The sequence below is a fragment of the Argiope bruennichi genome, chromosome 4, assembly GCF_947563725.1.
Source record: "Argiope bruennichi chromosome 4, qqArgBrue1.1, whole genome shotgun sequence".
Lineage (NCBI taxonomy): Eukaryota > Metazoa > Arthropoda > Arachnida > Araneae > Araneidae > Argiope > Argiope bruennichi.
Window position 1 is genome coordinate 51,405,509 of NC_079154.1, and position 17,979 is coordinate 51,423,487.

Consider the following 17,979-nt stretch of genomic DNA (forward strand, 5'->3'; position numbering starts at 1 on the left):
ATAAGCAGTACCGAGATGAATATAGTTGAATCGCATAAAATGTTTATGTCTAATGAACGCGTCATATTGAATTATACCCACAAAAAGATCCATCATATATCAATTGAATTCGTCATTTCCTCATATTTACTGTTCATTTCAGTATCTCGAGACGACCATTTTTCGACGATTCTATGTATGTGAGTATCGTGTCGTTTCTGAATTTATTATTTACTAGCCGCCTTTGGCGACCAGCCGCTTCGCCAATCTTAATGTTCGTTAAAATTTTAATAATTAAATATTTTATGCAATTCCTACTTTAATAGCTTCTTCATCAAAATATTTTAAAACTTCAAATTTTGATAGTCATATAATTCACTCATAATATTATAAACGCCTTCAGTCGTATATGTCACGTAATATGTATCTCTCTCATTTTCTGTTAGCTCCTGTAGAATTTATACTTTAAATTAAAGTGGAAAGGATTAATCTGCAATTAATATAATAATATTTTTTACTGAAACAAAGTATTTTTTTGTAATATGATTACTGAAAACAGTCACTGAGCGTTTAAACGTTATGGGCACTAAAGAATATCTTTCTTAATTTATGTAATATTGAAGAATTTGTCAACAAAATTTTCTCAGATTCATCATGACCAGGTCGATTAATTAACAATGTTTAACTTTAAATGCATCAAACACTAATAAAATAAAACGAATCGTTTAAAATAATCGCTTGAAAGCAGGTTAAAAAAAAAACTACTTAAAAAACGATGGACTTAAAACTATAAGCATGTACAAAAAAATATATAACTAACATAAATACACTTTAATTACAAAAGCATGCAACTAATCTAAAAATAATTTAAATCATAAGTTGATAATGGTTGTCATGTCAACAATTAGAACACAATGCGCATGCGTGAATTTTCAACGCCAGTTACGGTAACGCAAATGCGTGAATTTTTCTACGCCAGTTGGGGTAACGCTATGCAGATTAGAAATTTTTAATTTCCTTTATTCTGTTTTATTTTTATTCAAAAGTACTTCATAATGTATCTGAAAGACCGATTAATTAACAATGTTTAATTTTAAATGCATCAAACATTAAGAAAATAAACAGAATCGTTTGAAAGAATCAGCCGAAAAATCTTAAGCCTAGCCTCATTACTGTTGGGAAAAAAACAACAACAACAACTGAACCCTTACTCATTTGGCGGTGGAGAAAATGAAAAGATTTTTTTGACGGGAAAGTTAGTTTTTAATTAATAACTAAAATTCTAATTAGAAATTCAAAAAAAGGGACCCCAGGTGCACATTCCCGACCTCCAAGATAGACATGTACCAAATTTGGTAGCTGTAGGTCAAATGGTCTTTTCTGTAGAGCGCCAACACACACATATTGAGCTCTTTATATACAAGTATAGATTTTATTTAGTCCGCGAGAAACTCGAGTTTACTCTATTGTTAAATGTAAACATCTCCTATTTTCATCTTTCTTCTTACCCCTATTTTGAAGAATTAAATTCATCCTAACGCATGCGCAAAAGCTAGGTGGGTTTCATAATCCATTGGCAAACAATATTACATTCAACATTGTTTATAATCAATACGTCTAAATTTTTATTCAAAAAGTTTTACCGTTAACTCCCAGGCAGAAAATATCAACTTAAGAGAATAGAAAAAAAATTAAAACGTTTTTTTTTTATTCGTTTAAATAAAAGAAGAATTCAAAAGAACTACGTAATAATACATCAGAATCATTACGTTTGGGATAATACAAGGTCTGGTACAAGGCCAAGAGTTTCAAATCTTCTAAGTGTAATCATCCAACGAATGTGCTTTAGCTTAAAATGCCCAGACCCATAAACATTATCTGAGGCGTCAACTCGATGTTTCCTCTGAGGTTTGAAAAAGAGCAATGAACTAGGGAGAAAAATGACGCAGAACGATTGAAAAAAAATTTCAAAGGAAACTTTTTTTTATTGTTTTATTTTTTCTGCTACTTTTGAGAGTATTTAACCATGCATTATTTGAAGAAATACTGCAGATGATTTTCCTTTCAAATTATTATTATGCAAATGATATAATTGACTATCAATATGGAGTAATCAATCGCAGCAATTATTCAAAATAATATGGAGTACTTTTAGAAACTAAAAATGTGCAGGCGTTTTAATGCGATCATCTTCGGGTGCCGTAGTTACAATTTTTATTTTACGTTAGCGCAGTATTTAAGTGACAGTCAAACTCGAAATTATCAATCTTACTAGAATAACGGATTTCTTTTTGTTAATCAAATGACAGCTTCAAATGTATTAAAAAAAAGAACATTTTTAGTTGCCACAGATAAATACAAAGGGAACAAATATAAAGTATAGGGTTAGCGTACATGAATGCCAGGATGTTAAATATTTTTATTTTCAAAACTATTGTACGTAATATAATCAGAGATATAGAAAAAAAAAGAAAATCATTCTAATTTTTTTCAATTATAAATGTTTGTTCAATTATAAACACCAAACACCTAATCTGCAGTTAAAGTCATGTCATGCATTTTGAAGTTTTATATGGTCAGTGATGTTTACGTTCATCGACTATTTTCGGCAATGAAGGCTTATAAACTAAGTCTTTGATGTAAACTCATGTCAAGAAATTACATTAGGTAATATCTTAGGATCTTGGTGGCCATTTGAGGCCATTGGCGAATGCCTTGGCCTTGGCGATTTATATAGCACAAGCGAACACATTTTTACGGAATCTTGAGATCATTGATGATGTTTTTTGCGATTAATCGTAGGACATAAGATTAATAATACATAAGTACTAGGAAATCGAATATGTAATTTGGACACATTTTTTTCCAATCGATTCAAATTCAAATCTGACAGAACTGCAAAAGTAGTCAAAAGATTATTTATCAAATTTAATAAAGTCATCGTGTTTTAAATTTGTCAAGTTAAATAAATGCATGCAGAAGTATAAATCAACAGATGGTCATCCCTTTAACGATTTTTATTTAAAATTTTGTAGGTATTTTACCTTTTAGATATTTAATTTGTGTGCCAATTCTTATCTGTGTAGTTCTTTTCATTTTGTAGTTAACGTGTCCATTTGTATTCGGACAGCCTTCTTCTGAATAGATTTCGTTCAAACTTTGATATTTAGCTATAAATTTGGTGTTAAGTCAATTTACCAAATTTCATTCGTCTAATTCTAAATATTTTTGAAGTATCTGAATGTTAAACAAACAGATATAATTCCAAAAATGTGTTTTTCGGACTTCCTTAAACCTGAAATTGGATAATCTCTAAAATGTACAATTCGAGTTTTCTGACGATCGCACTACTGTTTTTTCGTACAAGTAAATGCAAAAATGAATGTATTTCGTAAATGTTAAAATTATACGAAAATAAAATCGAAAGTTAAAGATGCAAATCATGAAAAATGACATATGCAAACAAAATACACAAACTGTAACAAAATTCTTGAAAATGATGTATGCAGTCTTATTATGGATCTGAAGTTTGATAGTTGTTAATTTCATGTTGCATTATTTTTGAAATAATGAAACAAATGCGGTACATAAATAATATTCCAATCGTCATTAAATCAATCCAACAAACTGTGACAGAAAAAAAAACGTCGATCAAGTAGCCTGATGCACTATGACATAGAAAAAAAATTTGATAATTGTTACAGAATTGTATTACTTGTCATTATTAGGATATAATTACTTTTTTACAACAGACAGAAAACTGTATAATATATCTATTATGTAGTACTTTAAAAGGAACAATCTTTTCTATAAAAATTCTGGTTAACACTCTAACCAGAATTTCTTGTGAATATTTATTTACTTTACATATACTTTAACGGTTATAGTTACTAATATTTCAGTCAAAGGTTTAACATTACAAAATAAAAGAAAAAAATATTTAAAAAAAAAAGAAAAGAATTTTTTATTTCAAAATTAATGAAGTGAAAGAGAATTAAGGCACGATAAAAATACATTGAAATATTATTTAATAAAAATTTAAGCAATTGTTTCGGTTTGAATAGTTAACTGTATTTCAAATACTCATGCACTAAAGAAAGAATAGGATTCTAAAAGTTGGAATCTATTTAATCATGAATCATAGTTTTAACCTATCATAGGAAATAATTTTCAAGTCTCTTACAGAACATTAAGTTCACATGCATAAAAAGCATATGTTCTTACTTCTCCTTAAATATTAATACATTTTTAAAATGTACATATATTTTATGAATACAAAATAATTATGTATTTAATACAAAGCAGAGTTTCAGAAATCAAAATTTCATTTACGATAGCTGTTAATCCATAATTTGTAATTAGAAAGAATCGCTCTTGAAGCATTTATCGAACGTGCCATTAGCATTCCGCTCTAATTTCGCTCTTATTTCAATCAATTTACAAACCAAAAACTTTTGTGGATGAACCTTGGTATATTGAAACCCAGGATTCTTGGGTTCCATTTGGCTTACAATTGAGGGATTTTGATTCTTATATTTTAAAACTTTTCCACTAAGTTTGAGAAAGCTGGTCAATATATGCTTTCTCTAATTCAGTGAGAACTTACTCAAGGTCTGCTGACAGTTAGTTAGAAGAGCTAATTTTCTTTTTTTCTTATAGAGACGAGTTCTTAGAGTATAGTGTAGAGTCATAATGATTTCACTTTTGAATTATAAGGCTAATTTCAGTTATATTAACTTTTTAAAGCAATACTTGAACTATTTTGGGGCGAACCTCTTTCTTTTGAATCGCGGTCGGATGGCGGGAACGACACCTGAGCTGGCACCTCCTCTCCAAGTTTCTACGCCGCACCAACGTGAGGACATTTAACCCTGGCGGATTTAACGTGTACCACAACCTTTTACAAGACAGTTCTTCGCTGGATTCGGGTCTTGAACCTGAAACCCTCCGGTTACGAAGTCATGACTTTACCACCATGTCACCGCGGCCTCATTATAGGGTTAAAGTTTATATTGCTACATCAGTTTAAGAAATTATTAACCCAGGTAATGAAACTGAGAATATAGATTCCACATTCAACTGTCCTATGTATTTATTTACAATATGAAAGTAGGATTACGAAACTGTAAGAGATATTAAAGATAAACCTCGTAATTTTATGGTTTGAAGATGAGAAAAGCGTACACTGCCACATTTTTCTACCATAATCATAAGAAAATTTTGGAAGCACAACTACATATTTTTTGTGTACATGGAAATATATACGGAATTACTTAGTGGAATCTGATTTCAAGCACACGATCTTCTGATCCTAAAATAGGAGTATTGTCATCAGATCATCACGCACATACAGTACTAAACATACAGGTAAATATTATAACAGCTAAATTAAAACATCGAAATAAGAGAATTTTTAATAATAATTTTCGGGAAACACATTTAATATTAACTGGTTAAGACTTTGATTAACAAAAAACGTACAATTGTTTCATTTCAGTCCTCTTGCTTAAGGTAATATAAAATCACATCTCATTTAATCCATACAATTTGGGTGTTACAATATCATGTATTGTTTGAAAATGATTATATTACAGTATTAAGCATTAAATTGAGCTATAATATTTTGAATTATATCATGCTATTTTAGCATAAAATAATATTTTATTAACATTGCTTTACAGATAAATAATTTGTTTCGTTGTAATAGGAGCAGAAGCCATCCTGAAAAGCATTGATCTGAATACAAATAAAATGAATTAATATTATTTTTCTCAAAACCTGTTCTGAAACAATCATATCACAAATTAATCTCAGAAATTTACCTTTTGCGCTCGAATGTGCTTTTCAAGATGGTGCATCATTTTAACATTTTATTCATTTATTTATTTCATTTTAATTATTAAAATACCTGCAAAATGGTAAAAAAATGTCGATTCATTTTTCAGAAAAACTCAAAACAGTTGCATGTATTTATTTATACATGCAACTATATGTATTAATAAATACAATAGAAATAAGTACATGTATTATGTAAATAATCATGCATCGAATTATTTTTCCGAGTGCAAAGGTTGAAATAAAAAAATCTATAATATTGACTAAGAGAGTTCCAGACTTTTTTAATTGTTCAATAGCATAAATGCTCGTTACAATCCACATTTAAGCAAATACTGATTAAAACGCACGAGATTTGTTATTCTATTTTACTTACCTTTAGGCGCCAGCAAACACTTAATCTTTTCATTCACTGAACAAATCCAAAATTAGCCAAGAAGCACATATAAACAAATGATGAAGGATTCCACGTCAAATTAAACGATCAGCAATCAATGCCAATCACAAATTCAGTTCCTCTGGAATTCATCACGGTCGGGAATGAATAACGAAGTCAGAAAGAAAAGTATTTCCTGGGAAGAAAACAAAGTTTAAGATCTCAACGCCCGCCTGTCTAGAGGTTCTTACTTCATCGAATGTTTTTCTGGACCATTTCCAACCTGAAGACAGCATGACTCTTGCGACTTTCACAGGTTGCGTGAATGGGGTAAGTTTTTTGTTTTCGTGAACATATTTCACACCACGTTTTGTTTTTGTTGGACTATTTTACACTAGAGCAAGGGTTTATCAACCCTTTTAAGTTTTTTGGCATAGTAAATAAGAATAAAAAATAAATGTATGCGCCATTACAAATGTATTTTCCAGTTCAGAGTCAGTGTATCCTATTATGAAGTGATTATAATCAAAGAATACAAAATTTTAGATTGATATTTTTCAATTATATACTGGTGAAAACTTTTGATTTTTTGTAACAAAAAAATAACCTTTTTGTAATGTATATATAAATACATTATATATTGCAGTAAATATTGGATAATAATACAAGATATAATTTATTATATTATTCATATATATTAATGGGACCGCGAACTCTATTAGATATTTTTGCGAATTATTCACTTAGAATTATGAAATTTTTTATGCATATGTATTAATCCTTTTCACTTTGAAAAAATAAATACATACAATTGTTTTAAGCTGAGTTTCCCTGGAAAATGAATCTACGCCCTTTTACCACTCTGTAGGTATTTTTAATAATTAAAATTTTTAAAAATAAATAAAATGTCAAAATGATGCATCGTCTTGAATGGTGCTTAAGAGAACACATCCGAGTGCAAAAGGTTAAAATATAAATACGTCAAATTTCTTAAGAAAAACTTTTTTAAATGAAATATATTATTTAAAAAAATTAAAACATCTATAATTTAAAAAAATTTCAAAATACTCCTTAAATTTTAGTTTTTAATTTTATTATTTTTTCCTTATTATGTAACAAATTTATTTGGAACAAAACTGTGTATTATTTGGTAATTGCAAACAAATGCTAAACTTTTTAGAAATACTTTTAAAGGAATTTTATGCTTTTCTGAACTAAAATTGGCTTTTAAGTATCTAAATAATCTCTAAATATAAAATGCATACTCTATTATCTTTTAATATTTAACCGAAATCTTTGTTATGAATTCTATTTAATTTCGGTTGAAATGAAGATTAGTGTGCCCTCCGAGTTTGTCGCCAATGTGGCAATCCAACGGAACTTTCTTCTGGCAACCCTAATACTATTTTGTTTACTATCTTTTTACAATGAACTGCAATTATTTTATGAAAAATGTTAAATTAAAAATAATAAAAAAGTATCGATTAAAGATCTTAATTTTGTTCTTTATTATAATTAAAAGTTTTTTACAACTATTAAGACATTGCAATTTTATTCTTAATGTGAATACGAACAGAAAATATTTATTATTTTTCAATTTTTAACTGTCAGTATGCGCTTTAAAAAATCGTCTGAATTCTTACCTTACGATATCGTCTGCATTCTCACTTTCAAAGACAGCTGCAATGGAATTCTTCGCAGTTCTCGTTATTCCTTTGGTACTCTAACGGTTGGTTCTTTTCATAATTTGTTATGTCGGCAATTGTGCAAGAATGGATGTCGGGTAAATGGGATGGAAGACAGTATTTCTAACCTGCAAAATGGATGAAGGGGGGAGTGGAATATACTATATTTTTTTACTAGTCGATGAAGTTAGGAAAGGATGCTTATTTGAAATTTTGCATGGACAATGGTTTGATATCGAAATATTTCGAACCGGCAGAATGGATGAAGGGTGAGTGGAATATATTTTTTTACGATGGAGTTTTTTGGTGAAGTTAGGAAAAGGATGCTTGTTTTAAATTTTGCATGGAGAATGTTTCGATTGCTTCTTCCTCCTTTCTTTTTTTTCTTCTTTTGATTATGTACTGTTCCTGTTATCCACACAGTCCTTATGTTCAATGTGCTAGCGAATACTAGGTTCCCGCTTCTAGCGAAGCCGTAGGATGTTTTTTTGTTAAAAAATTCTTCCCGGTGCCTACTACAGATGCTAAAAGCATCGCACGCTCTAACTTTTGCTCTGCACCCAACAGTCTCAACCTTTCAACACCAATACAAAAAAACAATACTTATCAGTACAAAAATCATAATTATATTGCGGAAAGTGGTAAACGTAATTGTTCCACAGAAATGTTTGTCCGCCATCTTTATTGGCGACTTGGCATCCATGGCGCAGCAAGGGACACACTAAACTTCACTTTTACCTAATTTCTTCAAAAATTAAGACACCCGGAACATTTTAAAGATATTTAAATCTAATTGCAGTATCATTTTGAGAAAAGTCATTAAGATGTACTTTTTTCTTTTAAACCCCTCAAATATTTATTTTACTGAAAAATACATTTTATAACACTATTTTAGGTGAATATAAATATATATTTTGGTTATGAAACGATAAAAATAAAATTTCATGTTTTTGTCCATTTTTGCTTATTTCAAAATTCACTGTCCTCTTAATACGATGATCGAACTGTTTTATTATAAATAATTTCGATATACCGGGTTTATGTTCATTAAAGTAAAGAGAATGGTAAGATCGGTTAAATTCAATTAACCTATCTTAATTATCGAGCTTCAACTAAAAAATAATATAGAACATGTTCAAATTATATATATATATCTATACTTATAATAAAGCTCAATGTGTGTGTGTGTGTGTGTGTGTGTGTGTGTGTGTGTGTGTGTGTGTGTGTGTGTGTGTGTGTGTGTGTTGGCGCTCTACAGGTCAGGTCATTTGACATACAGCTATCAAATTTGGTACATGTATACCTTAGAGGTCGGAAATGTGCACCTGGGGTCCCTTTTTTTGAAATTTTAATTATTAGTTAAAAACTAACTTTCCCGCCAAAAAAATCTTCCATTTTCCCCACCGCCGACTTTCAGTTATTTTTTTCTCCCAACAGAATTGAGGCTAGGGTTAACATTTTTCGGCGGATTATTTCAAACGATTCTGTTTATTTTCTTAATGTTTTATGCATTTAAAATTAAACATTGTTAATTAATCCATGTTTCACATTCATTCTGAAGTACTTTTGAATTAAAATAACACAGAATAAAGGAAATTAAAAATGTATAATCTGCATAGCGTTACCCCAACTGGCGTAGAAAAATTCACGCACTTGCGTTAACGTAACTGGCGAAGAAAATTCACGCATGCGCATTGTTTTCTGACTGTTGACATGGCAACCAACGGATGATTTAAATTATTTTTAGGTTAGTTGCATGCTTTTTTAAGTAAATTGTATTTATGTTAGTTATATATTTTTTGTATATGCTTATAGTTTTAAGTACATCGTTTTTTAAGTAGTTTTTTTTTTAACCTATTTTCAATGATTTAAATTATTTTTAGGTTAATTGGATGCTTTTGTAATTAAATTGTATTTATGTTAGTTATATACTTTTTTGTATATGCTTATAGTTTTAAGTACATCGTTTTTTAAGTATTTTTTTTAAACCTGTTTTCGACCGATTATTTTAAACGATTCATTTTATTTTTTTAGTGTTTGATGCATTTAAAATTAAATATTGTTAATGAATCGATCTGTTCATGATAAATCTGAGAAATTTTTGTTGACAAATTCTTGAGATATTACATAAATTAAGAAAGATATTCTTTAGTGCCCATAAAGTGTAAACGCTCAGTGACTCTATTATCAGTAATCATAGTATTAAAAAAATGCTTTGTTTCAGTAAAAAATATTATTATATTAATTGCAGATTAATCATTTACACTTTAATTTAAAGCATAATTACTACGAGGGGTAACAGAAAATTAGAGAGATACATATCAGGCTATGACTGAAGGCCCTTATAATATTATGAGTGAATTATATGACTATCAAAATTTGAAGTTTTAAAATATTTTGCCGAAGAATCTATTAAAGTTGGAATTGCGTAAAATATTTAATGGTACGACCGGAGTTTAAGCTCCTGCTTGGAGCAATTTTTAAAAATCGCCAACAACGACCTTGCGAAATGTTCAAAAGCAAAGGAGCAGATGTTCAGTTATAGTGCATAATAAAGATTGCCAGCTTTGGAGCGTTATCGCAACTTGGCGAAGAAGGGGGTTAAACTCCGGTTCAACCTATTTAATTATTAAAATTTAAACGAACATTAAGATTGGCGAACCGGCTGGTCGCCAAAGGCGGCTAGTATATAATAAAGCTCAATGTGTGTGTGTGTGTGTGTGTTGGCGCTCTACAGGCCAGACCATTCAACTTACAGCTACCAAATTTGGTACATGTATATCTTAGAGGTCGGGAATGTGCACCTGGGGTCCCTTTTTTTGAAATTTTAATTAGAATTTTAATTATTAATTAAAAACTAACTTTCCCGCCAAAAAAATTTTCCATTTTCCCCACCGCCAAATGAGTAAGGCTTCAGTTTTTTTTCTCCCAACAGTAATGAGGCTAGGGTTAACATTTTTCGGCGGATTATTTCAAACGATTCTGTTTGTTTTCTTAATGTTTTATGCATTTAAAATTAAACATTGTTAATTAATCCATGTTTCAGATTCATTCTGAAGTACTTTTGAATTAAAATAACACAGAATAAAAGAAATTAAAAATGTATAATCTGCATAGCGTTACCCCAACTGGCGTAGAAAAATTCACGCACTTGCGTTAACGTAACTGGCGAAGAAAATTCACGCATGCGCATTGTTTTCTGACTGTTGACATGGCAACCAACGGATGATTTAAATTATTTTTAGGTTAGTTGCATGCTTTTTTAAGTAAATTGTATTTATGTTAGTTATATATTTTTTGTATATGCTTATAGTTTTAAGTACATCGTTTTTTAGCTTTTTTTAACCTGTTTTCAGCCGATTATTTTAAACGATTCGTTTTATTTTCTTAGTGTTTGATGCATTTAAAATTAAACATTGTTAATTAATCGTTCTGGTCATAATGAATCTGAGAATATTTTGTTGACAAATTCTTGAAATATTACATAAATTAGGAAAGATATTCTTTAGTGCCCATAAAGTTTAAACGCTCAGTGACTGTTTTCAGTAATCATATTACAAAAAAATACTTTGTTTCAGTAAACAATATTATTATATTAATTGAAGATTAATCCTTTCCACTTTAATTTATTTTATAAATTCTACGGGAACTAACAGAAAATGAGAGAGATACATATCACGTTATGACTGAAGGCCTTTATAATATTATGAGTGAATTATATGACTTTCAAAATTTGAAGTTTTAAAATATTTTGCTGAAGAATCTATTAAAGTTGGAATTGCATAAAATATTTAATTATTAAAAGTTTAACGAACATTAAGATTGGCGAACCGGCTGGTCGCCAAAGGCGGCTAGTATATAATATACCATAGATTGAGCGAACCCGAATAATGTGTTATGAGAAGAAATTGTCAGTTTTCTTTTCCAATTTTTTTTTCTTTTTTTTTTAGAGAATAGCTTTCATGTCTTTAGCTGCCAAATACAATTTATAACGTACATATCTTCAAAATTTGAGCAATTAAAAAAATTATATGATAATGCTAAAGATATGAAAATAACTAGCATGATTTCTTTTTTGTATCTATATGTGCCTTAACCTTTTGCTCTTCGAATTTATTTCCAAACTCCAAATTAGATGCCACACCCTATTTAGAACATTAATGGTCGTTTCAAAACATAAGAACATCTGGGATGTTTAATCGTCAGAATTCTTATTGCCTTTAAAATTAATTGATTCATAAACAGATTTCGAAACCAATAGATCTGCAACTTGAGACATGAATCGGACACATTATTACATACAAAGTGATTGGATGTGATTTCAATAACGGGTTTTAATGCAAAGATTGTGTTTCATAAATTTACTAAAAATTGTTATTTGCGAAATTGTGATTTAAATATTTTATTTTATAAAAAGATGCTTTGATTTTTATTATGATTCTCATAGAACTTTATTCAATAACTTTTTCTGATATTCTAAAGAATTATCATCGTAGGTCATTTTCTTCTTTTTATCGTCCTTGCCGATCTAGCTTCTTCAAAGGGTGTAAAGCTTGACATGAATGTAGGGTGGGGTGGGGTATTTTTAGAAATATGTGCTTCATCATCAAGAGAGGGAATTTAAGAACGAAATTAAATCGTAAAAAACATAAAACTGCCGTCCGTGTCATCTGAATGCACCTCAAATGATCATCATATAGTTTATTTCCCTTTATTATGTACTTTATTAGCATTTTTATTTTTTCTCTTTATTAGGTGTTTTTTTTTTTTTTAAACTTGACGTTTTTATGTTTACAACTTAGAATTTTGTAATCGGAGATCTACTTGTTTGTTGATGTGACAATACACTGTTTTCAATACAATTTTTCAATCATATTTCAGGACCTAATTCAAGTTAATCATCTGCTTTATTAAATTTTTAAGGGACGTTAATATAACTAAAATGCAATTAAAAAGTAAACAAAAAAAATCAAATGTACTTTTGATCATGTTATGAAAAATAGAGGCTTCAGCGAAAGTTCATGTGTTTAATTTCCTATTCACTGCAGTGATATTAAAAATACTTTTAGTGAATGCACTGTAACTGAGAATGAAATTTAAAAACTAAATCAAGATAACCGAATCAAATATAAAACTTTTATCATACATGTTTGTTACTAGAGGGTTGAATCTGCTTATTTATTTATTATTATTATTTTATTGTGTTTCCTATTTATTTATTTTATTTTTTTCATATATTTGAGTGTTAGTTTATTTTTTTCATTCATTAATTTATATTTATTTATTCTTTATTTTATTTATTTCTGTTATATTTTTTCCCTTTATTCTATTCTTTATTTTTCTATTTTTTATTTATTTATTTTCTTCAGCATTTACTTTTCATTTCTTACTTTTTTTAGTCATCTATTTTGTTGTTCCCATTTCTTTTTATTTAAATTAAATTTTTATTTTTAATTTTTTTATTATATCAAATAACCCTTTTCCCAAACTTCTTAACGTTTCAGATCCTAGTGTAGACAATCGGTTAATTTTATTCTATCTCATGCCAGTTTCGTAATTAATCAACTCAATTTTAACATTCAATCTGCGGATATTTCGCCGCTACATTGAAGCTACCACTGAAAAGCGGACATTTGACAGGCAGCTGTAAGTTTAGTGCTAATAATAACACATAACAATTTCAAGGGCATGGGCATGGTTGAACAATTCGTTTCAAAATCGCCCCTATAAGCATTTATTGAGAAATCAGAACAGACGTCTGCGTTTTTCTGTACTCGACAAATAAAAAGATCCAGACGAAATTGTGTCACCGGGCTAAATGGATGCAACGCACTTTGTGGAAAGAGTGCGATTCCTGTCAGACACGCTGATTTCATGAACCAGGAACTGTGTTTTCGCCAAAACAAAAGTGAAACTCCGCGAGCACAGAGAAAGGAAACAATTTATTTTAATCGAAATTGTATTACAAAATTCTGATTTATTGTGTTTGTGCTGTTTTCAAATTAATATGAATAATAAGTTTGTTAGTCTAGCTATCAGAAAGTTCATTTTAGATTCTAATTTTAAAATGGCTGCTCTAATAACAGTAGAGAATGTGTTTATTTCTCTGTTGGCTATCTGTAGAGTAAACAGGACATAGAATTACCAAATTTGATATTATTATATTTTGGGGGATGGGAATGTGCATCTTAGAGACATTCTTGAAATTTTGATTCTTAAAAATTTAACGGACACTTTTATGTGATGTCGTCACACAAAAATGTTTTCAAATTTTTATGAATTTTAATTATTATTATGGCATCATTTTAAAGACTTTATGGTGTGAGTTGAAACTCCATCATTTCAAGTTAAATGTGATTCAAAACTCGTTTGATTTTTTTTAATGAATGTGTGTTTTTGACCCTATACGAGGATTAGTTCTGGAATAGATTTCATGGCTTGAAATAACATAAAAAGGTTAAAAGAATATGCAAAGTATATTAACTAATAACTAAAATACAATTCACTTGTAAGTTTTTGTCAATAGAAACTATCTTTATGATAAGTTTCACTTTCTGTCAAGTAACGATTGTTTTATTTTTATGATGCAAATGCACGTTTATTCTTTCCTTACATATTGATCAATGAACTTAAACTTTTATACATGCTAGTATATTGCTGCAATGCTGCAATGTTTATGATCGAATACAAGTATCACGTGATAGAAAAAATTTTATTCTGAATTTTGGTCGTAACTGGGAACATGTGATCTCTACTAACAGTTAGGGTTTCAAATAGAAAAAAAATTAGTGAAAAGAAATCGGAAATATTATGACATGACTGAAATGTAAGAGTGTGTGTGTGTGTGTGTACAAGCGCGGATTTTTTTTTTTTATATGAAAGAGTTTACTTAAAAAAATCTTGATTTTCTTTTAGATTTCAAACATTGGATAGTAACTATAAAAAAGAATTCATCAAGAACTATAAAAAAGAATTCATCAAGAACTATAAAAAAGAATTCATCAAGAGATCTCTGTTTGACACCGCTAAATGCATATCCTTTTTCTATAGATTTTTCCCTTTAAGAGATGGGCAAAAGCAAAATACATTGTTAATCCCATTGAATACCATTAGTATTTCGGAGGGCATCTTGAAACACATAAATTAAAAAAGAAAAACAAATTACTTAAATATAATAAAGTATTGTTTCTCAATTAAAAGCGCTCACGTACGCAGTTTAGGAAATAAGAGAACATCTATATCATTACGTAACTGATAGCAGATGTATGGGATATGTGCTCTTAGGATAAGTTACCTAATGTTTGTGTAAAAATATGATATTGTAAGTATAAGAATAAAATGCACGAACTCTTGGAAATAAACAAAAAGTGTTTGATCCTATGCAGAAAAAAAGTTGCAAACCTTTTTTAAAAAATCTGCATTCATTATCTATTTTTCTAATTCAGTACTTTGCGTAGCCTTTTAGTATTTACAAAGTTATAAGGACCTATTTACATTTTTAATGGAAAATTAAAGCAAGTACAATAAGATATGATGATTTTTTTAAATATATAATTTTCTAAAATATAGAATTCTGTACATTAGGTAGAAATCTTATTCTTGAAGCATTGGTATTGTCTGGGCAAACTTTAAAATGAGTTTTAATTGAAATTTTGGGCAAAATTATATGTAGGTCTACTTCAATATATTTGCAATTTCTTGAGTATCTTATCTGTAGATAAAATATCACTATTTCAATTTTATAATTCTTAATGTCGTAAACATATTAATATATTAGTCTTATTTCAGTAAAAAATTGTATATTTTTTAATTTTATGTTTATTTCCAAAGTATTCCATTCTAATTTTCCTGTCTGTTAGCTAAAATTTAAAGCATTTACTCATTTGTAAATAAAAAAAATATTGTATTACTTTATAAAGAAATCGTGGTATTTTCCATCTTATTGCTTTCAGTCCTTGATTATGAGAAATATCTAGGCTGAAATAGATATTGTGATACAAATACGAAACCACTTCTAAAATAAATCATGTCATGAGCAAAAGACATTTCCTTCAATATTTTACCACATTGAATTTCATCTTCTCTGTTCCAAATAATCCATTTGTATTAATGATGATATTCTATTCTGGATTAATTGACTTCACAAATATGTTAGATTCTCATGCCATATTATCCTTAAAATAATATAAAAAGAAGAAAATGAATTTAATCAAATCGTTCTCTTTTGAGCTGAAGTTTGATTTATGACAATGCAAACAAAAGAAGCGCTATTCTTTCCTAATTGAGTGGAATATCAATTATGGAAATTTTGAGAAAAATTTAATTTATCTTCTTTTGTTATGCTCGAACATTTTTTTTCGAGTATCATTATAATTTTAACAAGAAGCTAGGAAGTCTTTTTCTCATAATAAATAAAATCTTTTTATTTATTTTTGCTCACTTGTAAATAAACAACACTTATTTATTTATTACTTTCTTGTCTGCGATGTATAAGAGAAAATACTGTAATCATCAAAAACTTTGAACTCCAGATTCTGACGAATTTCCCCGTTTTCTCATTCCCGAGTCCGAAAAATAAATTTTTGGCATAATGTCTGTCCGTCTTTTTATCAGTCAGTCTATCTGTGGACAACCGTTTTAAATTAGACGGACATAATTCGGTACAAGGCCTTTAGACCAAATGATAGATGTTTATCAAATTAGCATTTGAGAGAGAGAGAGAGAGTCCATTAATGGACTATTTTCTTCCAAAAAATATTTTTAGAAAAGAATCATCCTAAAATGTGTTCATTAAATTCAACTTTTTTACTTTTCTTTTTTTTAATCAAGAGGTACGCAGCTTATAATAGTCGTCTATGATGTCTATATAACTGCAAAGAAGTTGCAAAAGTGCCACTGAATTTAAACCCAACTGATCATATTTAGAAATTTATGAGGTTAGAGTTTGAAAACATGGTATTAAACAGAAATATAAACCAGAAAACCATGCAAAAAAAGGATATTGACGAAGAAATTTGAAAATAACTACTGCAATCAATGTCTAAACGTTTGTAACTTATTCTGGATGATAGAAGATACCCAATTAAGTACTAAAGTTACCTACGTATTATTATATTTATTGATTTGTAGGTTTGTTTCAAATCTCCGATGAGATATGTGAAGTAGTTTTAGGTTAAGTTTTGATTGACGATTTTCTGAAAAACAAATTTATATTCTGAATACTTACTGTAGTTTTGTTAAAAGTTTCGTGAAGTTGTTAAGCTTCGAAACGTGAAGTTATCGAATTTTATTTATAAATAATATATTATTTCGATAACTATATAAGTCCACTTTTCTGAAACTGTGTATATTGATGAATTAATTAAATACATAATTGAATGTTTGTGTGCTAATAATGGAATGTATATTTTTTTTATATCTATAAGAAGACTTAAATTAAATACCATAAATATATCTAAAAACATTTACCACCATTGCATATAAAGAAATGGACCTTAACTGGAAGTAATTTCTTGTTTATTTGAAATTTGTCCATATTTTTTAATGTCTAAAACGTAAAACTGTATTAGAATTGGAGAAATATTTGAAGTGTTTTTAAAAGAATATGAAATGCTTAAAAAATTCATTGTATGATAATGTCTTAGATTTAATCTCCTCGTCTTTATTTAATTTATTCTTTATTACAGTGCAAATATAATGGCCTTTAAAATGTATTTAATATCGTCGCAACTACAATGGCTTCAAAAAGGAATTGTAGGGATAAAATAAAGATTTTATTAATCGAAAAATTTTAGCATCATATTTTGATAATATGAGCGAAAAAATGTTGCTCTTAAACTAGGATAGAATAAAAAAAAACATATGGCGTTTCTAAAGTGTCTTTCAAAACTGTAAAAGCAGACTGAAAAGGCCAAAAATAATTGTTTCATAATGGTTTGTGCAATTGGTAAAGGTAAGCGTTGAAAGAAGATATGAAAGAAATAATTAAGGGAGACAGGTAAAGTAAGCAATTTTCTGACTAACTTAGCGCAAGTAGTCGAAAGTGTTATTGTCAGCAATAATGCTCAAACAAAATGCAACAAAATTCGCAGAGATAATAAATTT

General features: G+C 28.8%; 2 protein-coding genes across 7 annotated transcripts in view; one reads left to right on the forward strand and one right to left on the reverse strand.

The window, feature by feature from the left end:
* Positions 1–6,506, reverse strand: part of LOC129967066 (major facilitator superfamily domain-containing protein 6-like) — a 63,240-nt gene extending 56,734 nt beyond the window's left edge. For 2 of the 6 annotated variants that reach the window (XM_056081727.1, XM_056081724.1), the window contains exon 1: positions 6,191–6,478. Coding sequence is in view for 1 of the 6 variants with exons in the window: in XM_056081718.1 (XP_055937693.1) it covers positions 6,191–6,223 (33 nt within the window). In the remaining 5 variants the exon portion in view is untranslated. Of the gene's footprint in view, positions 1–6,190 lie in introns of all 6 variants that reach the window. The other 4 variants (XM_056081728.1, XM_056081725.1, XM_056081720.1 and 1 more) reach the window with 3 other exon arrangements.
* LOC129967064 (major facilitator superfamily domain-containing protein 6-like) overlaps positions 6,460–17,979 on the forward strand; it is a 116,752-nt gene continuing 105,232 nt past the window's right edge. Inside the window, exon 1 of the mRNA XM_056081717.1 lies at positions 6,460–6,520. The gene's annotated coding sequence lies outside the window, so the exon portion shown is untranslated. The remainder of the gene's footprint in view (positions 6,521–17,979) is intronic.